Source organism: Trichomycterus rosablanca, chromosome 10, assembly GCF_030014385.1.
Source record: "Trichomycterus rosablanca isolate fTriRos1 chromosome 10, fTriRos1.hap1, whole genome shotgun sequence".
Classification (NCBI taxonomy): Eukaryota; Metazoa; Chordata; class Actinopteri; order Siluriformes; family Trichomycteridae; genus Trichomycterus; species Trichomycterus rosablanca.
Genome location: NC_085997.1, coordinates 2,397,501 through 2,404,792, shown reverse-complemented (window position 1 = coordinate 2,404,792; position 7,292 = coordinate 2,397,501). Strand labels below are relative to the sequence as shown.

Here is a 7,292-nt window from a genome sequence, read left to right as displayed (position 1 = left end):
GAAAGTGTCTCTAACTGCTCGTTTAAACACAACAAGGTTTTAAAAGGAACCATTTAGGAACTTTATCACGTTTGCTGGTGAATTAATCAATCGCAGCAGAAGATCTTTATTATAATCACTAATAATGTAAAATGTTTCATTATTTTCTTGTGGCACAATCAAACGTTTGTTACTGAACCATCAATATACAGGTTCTTTCTGAAAACGCACGTCATTACCTTGTTTTTAAGTTTTTATTTTAAACAGTGTTCAGTTTGATCAACTTTATGCAAAAGATAAAAATGTGTGTGGAAAAAATCATGTTTAATCAGTCTTGTACGTGTTAGTGTATTAAATTTGACATCCATAAAATGTAGTAATGTATTTTATACTGTATTATACTGTACACAAACACAAAGCGGCACGGTGGGTAGCACTGTCGCCTCGCAGCAAGAAGGTCCTGGGTTCGATTCACGGATGGGGCGGTCCGGGTCCTTTCTGTGTGGAGTTTGCATGTTCTCCCTGTGTCTGCTTGGGTTTCCCTCAGGTGTTCCGGTGTCCTCCCACAGTCCAAAGACGTGCATGTATCTATATATCTGTCTGTCTCTCTATTATCGATCTATCTATCTGTCTGTCATCTATATTATCGATCTATCTGAAGGTGAATGTTTCACAAATAGGCTTACCGTTTGCTTCAGTTCTCTTGGTGTTCTGATGCTCATTCTTTCTCATATTTAGGAAAAATTTAAGCATTTTTATCAGATATATGACCCCGTGAATGTGATTTTTATCTCTAAATTATTCGTGTCTTGGCTGCACACCTACATTAATTGTGGAAGAAGTAAGAACAACATTTAGAACCCTGTAAATATTAGTCCTGATGGATTAAGCACATATTGAACACACACATACACACCAGTTTTCCAACAGCATGCCAGGATTTTTTTATTAACCCCCCTTTAAAAAACCCCAAAACAAACAAGCATAAAAATACATCAGTACTACAGTAACATTTTCATACAGATATCATACATCTAATCTAATCTAATCACTTTATCACACAGTAATATTAATTCCTTACACATTTTAATAGCTCTTAAAACACTATTTTAAACACTCGTTTATGTAAACTGGAAGTATTTGACTCTTTGAATACGCCAGCTGCTGAGGAGCTAAACAGACACCCACCTTTATACACAATCAATCTGATCTTATTGCCTATAAAAACCTGATTTAATGAGAACAACGTCCATCTTATTTAATCCTGCACCATCATAGCTTCAAATGCTATGACCACACCCTAAGTGCACCCTGAAATGGTGCCTAATAATGACCCACCTACCACTTCTCTGAGGCCTTCGTACTATTCGGTCTCCAGTGGTTGCATATAAAGCTTTAAAATACCTGAGCCGATATATTGCTAAGTGGTTTGCAAAACAGCATACTGAATATGCACTACATAAATATAAAGTATTGGGACAGCCCTTTTAATATTTAATTCATGTGCTTCTGCCACAACAATTGCTAACAGGTGGATTAAATTAATTATATACAGGAAGTTTTATGCTTCAGTCACTTTAAATGAGTGTGTCAGCAGAATTCTGCGGATGTAAATGGGTGGCACTGGATCCACCAAGACCCCGACCAGGATAAAGTGATGTAAGAAACCGGTACGTTCCGATTCCTCGTGGCTCCTTTGTGATGTTGTGCACTGATAACGCAGGCGGTCGATGCTAACACATCAATGCTAAAACCGACCTGTATTGCGCCTCGGGTCGCGCTCATGAACAGACATTCGTGCATCATGAGTGCAGCATAATGCACTTTCATCCCGAAGAGCCGTCATTCACAAAGATCCCTATCAGAATGTTTACTCTCGGTTAGCTCGCAGCATAGAAGCTACAGCTGTAACAACTGGATTACAGCCATTACCAGACCTGCTGTTAGCTGTTAGCGCTGACAGTAAGGGCGCATTCACGTTGTTTCCTATGGAGTGTGGTAGTTTTGCCGCATTGAACTTCGACCCAGTTTGCCACTGTTTTTTTTTAAAGCTCCGCCAATGAGACGAACTGTTTGATATGATGCAGTAAAAGCGACTCGACGCTTAATGTGAACATAACGTGACTTATAGGAATTTTATTAGTGGAGGAACTTATGAGCAGTAATAATGAAGAGAAGTTTAGTGCTCCTGTCTCCTTCTGTTACTACATTAAACCACGTTAAGCTTTATTTTGAACCAGAAGCGTTTTAGACTCTGGGAGAAGCTGATTCTCACCATTTCTCAGAAGCTCGAGCTATAACACAAGTTTAAAAGTGAAACAGGGAGGAAAATCCAGATACACACAGATACACGTGGAGCTGTAACAGTGGATCTGATGGTTATTCCAAAAAATTGCAGATTCGCCAATAGCACGGCTGAGTACCGAGCCCGGATCTAAGCGGCAGCAGGCGAGCCTTCCAAGCACCCACGGTAAGAATCAATCATCAATATTTTACCTATTTACCTGGGTGGCACGGTGGGTAGCACTGTCGCCTCACAGCAAGGTCCTGGGTTCGATCCCCAGGTGGGGCGGTCCGGGTCCTTTCTGTGTGGAGTTTGCATGTTCTCCCCGTGTCTGACGTGCAAGTGAGGTGAATTGGAGATACAAAATTTTCCAAGACTGTGTTCGATATAACCTTGTGTAATGAGTAACTACTGTTCCTGTCATGAATGTAACCAAAGTGTAAAACATGACGTTAAAATCCTAATAAACAAACAAACAACCTATTTACATATGATTTTTATTTAAGGGGACTTAACCACTAAACTGGAACCTGTCTGGGTTTAAAACTCATAATAAAGGTAAACAGAAATAAATTCAGTGGTTGTTTTAGCAGATCAGTTCCCATCGCAGCTCTACCTGGACTGAATTACAGTCTGTCATGTTGGAGTTTTCACACCTGCATTAGCATTTTCATCCGTCCCGCTCCTTGAACGAGTTCAGCGCCACGATTGCTAATTAATTTGCCGCTTCAAAGCGTGGGCCTGCACCAGACTCATCCAAAACAACAGAAAAAAACACGTCGAGCTAATTAGCCCAACTGTCCCATTTCCGTAAAGTGCGAGCGCTTTCTATTTTGCCGGGGTGAAAGCGAGAGTGTGGTCGTGTCACGAGTCGAGTTTAGCGTCGTTTACGTAGCTTGTGCTCCGGCTGTTGATCTCGGGAGCTTTTTCCGGCGTCGATGACAATGCAGGGGGTCAGAAATTGATTTGGGTTTTCCGAAAACGAGTCGAGATGAGCCGCTGCTGTTTTGGCGGAGAGAGCAATTAGAGCTGTGATACGTCACGCCATGGGTAGCGAGGGTGAATGTTTGTAAAACAAGCCGACATGGAGAAAAGCACTTGTGGTCTGACGTATAATTTACGACTAAAAGTATGTGGACACTTTAAATATTGAATGAAAATGATTAGCTAATGTAACAGAGCTCTGTGTGTGTGTGTGTGTGTGTGTGTGTGTTTAAATGCTGAGCGTGATGCTGCGAATGGTGTTGGCTGGTATTTTGGCGTCCTTGTCCTCACCGCTGATGCGAAACACAATGTGTGTGTTGGAGGGGATGGTGGCTGTTCCACTCAGCGGTTTACCCACCCAGCTCTGGGCTCCACGCTTATACATCTTCACCGTCACCTACACGCCAAAAACACAACAAACATCCAACCGAGTTACACACAGCAGCCATAACATTAAAACCACCTCCTTGTTTCTACACTCACTGTCCATTTTATCAGCTCCACTTACCATATAGAAGCACTTTGTAGTTCTACAATCCATCTGTTTCTCTACATACCTTTTTAACCTGCTTACCTGCTGTTCTTCAATGGTCAGGACCCCCACAGAGCAGGTATTATTTAGGTGGTGGATGATTCTCAGCACTGCAGTGACACTGACATGGTGGTGGTGTGTTAGTGTGTGTTGTGCTGGTATGAGTGGATCAGACACAGCAGCGCTGCTGGAGTTTTTAAACACCGTGTCCACTCACTGTCCACTCTATTAGACACTCCTACCTAGTCGGTCCACCTTGTAGATGTAAAGTCAGAGACGATCGCTCATCTATCGCTGCTGTTTGAGTCGGTCATCTTCTAGACCTTCATCAGTGGTCACAGGACGCTGCCCACGGGGCGCTGTTGGCTGGATATTTTTGGTTGGTGGACTATTCTCAGTCCAGCAGTGACAGTGAGGTGTCTGATCCACTCATACCAGCACAACACACACTAACACACCACCACCATGTCAGTGTCACTGCAGTGCTGAGAATGATCCACCACCTAAATAATACCTGCTCTGTGGTGGTCCTGACCATTGAAGAACAGCATGAAAGGGGGCTAACAAAGCATGCAGAGAAACAGATGGACTACAGTCAGTAATTGTAAAAGTACAAAGTGCTTCTATGTGGTAAAATGAACAGTGTGTGTAGAAACAAGGAGGTGGTCTTAATGTTATGACTGATCGGTGTATAAACAATCATTTTGTAGCTCTGTATTAATAATCTTAGAGATTTTACCAAACTATATATTTTAATAGTAGAATCATTCACACCAGAAGAGCAGAGAATCATGTGGACAATTTTGGGTGACCTATAGAGGTCAAAAGGTTTCTCAACCTGACAGAGACCTAGTCTAATAGTCTAGACTCTTCCGGACACCACACCCTGACCTTCACCTTTAACCTCTCATAGGCCAAGCTGTTGTGCACAGGTTGACCAGGAGGATCATCTGCCTGATCGATTCGGTCAGAAGCCACCTGGACACCACAGTGACCGTCACCTGTCACCAACCCCTCAGTCCTGCACCAAAGGTACCAGTTCCAGTGCCAAGATTTCCCAATTTAGTACCAAAAAGTATTTGGACACCTGACCATGAGCTTGTTGGACATTCCATTTCTAAAACATAGACTGACCTCTACGTGATCTTTTCTACTATAACAACAGCTTCTCACAAGCCATTGATCTATATCTGTGGGAATTTGTGTCCATTCAGTCAAAAGAATGTATGTACTGATATGGCTGGGCACTGATGTTGGTCAGGAAAGCCTCAGCTGATGTTCCAGTTCATGTGCAATTATGCTAAAGCTATTGAAATGAGTCCAGATAATACATGATGACCTGTTTTATATGTTTTGATATATGCATGCGTGTGTGTGTTTTAGGTTGTAGGACCACTTGGATCTGACCGTCGCCAGATTTTTTCTCCTTTTAGCATAAATTCCTAATTGAAAAATCGCTGCCACACACACACATCTCGTGAGGCATCAAACATGTTTTGCCGGGCGTCAACATTGAAAGGTAAGATATCGTGTACATTCATTTTTCTTTCCCTTTTTTATTAGTCGAACCATTTCACTGAATTAAAAAGCCGCAGAACGAAAACATATTCCTCGTCGCGCGTGTTAATGCCCCGCCGTGTGATGCCTAATGGAGTGATCCGGAGTGGCAGCGGGACGCACACTCGACCATCAAAGGTAAAAGCAGCGCGTCTTCATAAAAGCGGACGGGCGAAGATTGAAGTCAGATTTGTGTTCGGATTAAGTAAGTGTGTACTTATCACGCCACACACACACACCGCCGTCCTCGCGCCCGGACAATGCCGGCTCTAATGAGATTTGCGTGGCAGGATAATTGAACTCTGTTCCATTTCAAAGCAGTAATCTGCAGCACTTCTGCTGTTTGACGTGCATTACAGGGGGGATTAAAGTGTACCACCCTGCACCCCCCCCCCCCCCCTCCACCATCCTGCCACCCCCATTACCACTCACGCCAACACAGGACTGGATTTTCTTTTGTTATAGATATGGACAATTTTTTCAATTACGACGCGCGTGAGAGCAGGGAACGCCGGCCAGGGTGTTCCGTAATGGCCGCGGGTCGGAGTTCAGCCAGCGGAGATTATTGCGGATGGCCGCCGGGGCTTTTATTAGCCACATCAAAAGGTAGATAAGCTATCAAAAAGAGAAAGGATGGAATAGAAATTCGGCAATGGACACGTTCCCGGTCTCTTCATGAGGACGGCTCGTGTGTTCCGGTGTGTTCCGTCCTGCAGTACAGACTGACCAGATCCAGGATGTTATTATATACCATATATAGCTCCTTTGAGTCTTACATACAGTGCAGTGGTAGCTTACTAGTTAAGGTACTGGACTAGTAATCAGAAGGTTGTCGGTTCAAGCCCCACCACTGCCAATTTGCTACTGTTGGGCCCTTGAGCAAGACCATTAATCTTAAACCCTTAAATGTAAAAATGTAAACATACACTAAAGGTTTTGTATGCTAAAATGCCAGAGATATGTGGACACCTGATCATGAGCTGGTTGGACACCCCAGTCCAAATCCATGGGCATTAAGATAAAAGTTGGGTCCCCCGGGCTTCTGTGAAGGCAGAAAATCCCACAGGTGTGGGATCACCAAACTGGTCAAACCATACAAGTGTGGGACACTTGGCAATGTTAAGGCAACATCACAGACGTTCCAATTCAGCCCAAATTACATGAATGAGGTTGAGGTTAGGGTTTGCTCCACACCTAATATAGTGATCTCTCTACACAGACGTATTTACATCATCCTACACTCCCGAGAAGAGGGCATGTCTAAATTCTTAGATCCCTTAAAATGCTCCTGCTGAGGTGCCTTAATTTACTCACTCACTGTCTTAACTGCTTATCCAAACAGGGTCGCGGGGGGTGCTGGAGCCTATCCCAGCTTTTCAATGGGCACAAGGCACACAGTAACACCCTGAGCCACCGTGCCGCCTGGCGCCTTAATCCTAAACTGAATTACGTCCAACGCTTCCTCAGCGCTGAAGGCAATCCCAGCATTCAGTGCAAAAAAAAAAGACAAACATGTCGGACGGAGTCTAAATCTAAATTCTTACAGATTTTTAATTTGTATAAAGGTGCACAAGTATTGTTCATTTGCAAATTCGGGCTCGTCAGGGTACATGGAGGGAGACGTTAGCTGGCGTGCTAGCGGGTTGTGTCGCCTCAGTGTCGGTTTGAACGGGTTGAGGCTAACTGTGTAAGCTAAAACTGCAGTGACGTAATCGTGGTGCGTCTAAATAATCTGCCTTATAAGTTTGATGCTTATTAGAATCCGCTCTATTTAGACAGACCCATTGTGCCTATGGACCTGGCTGGTAATTATAAGTCGTGTCCACATACTTTTGTCCATGTAATGTATCTGCTGTTGATGGTGTGATTAAAATCAGTGCTGTTTAAGTCCCTGATCATAATATTAAATCAGCTCTAAACGTTAACATGTGGGTTAACCGCTCGTTCTTTGATGGA

The 7,292-nt window shown here is 43.5% G+C and overlaps 1 protein-coding gene across 1 annotated transcript in view; it reads right to left on the bottom strand.

Annotated features, from left to right (window-relative positions):
• Positions 1-2,773: 2,773 nt before the first annotated feature.
• si:zfos-911d5.4 (uncharacterized) overlaps positions 2,774-7,292 on the bottom strand; it is a 30,060-nt gene continuing 25,541 nt past the window's right edge. The window contains exon 7 of the mRNA XM_063003513.1: positions 2,774-3,644. Within this exon, the coding sequence (XP_062859583.1) occupies positions 3,477-3,644 (168 nt within the window). The 3' untranslated portion in view covers positions 2,774-3,476. The remainder of the gene's footprint in view (positions 3,645-7,292) is intronic.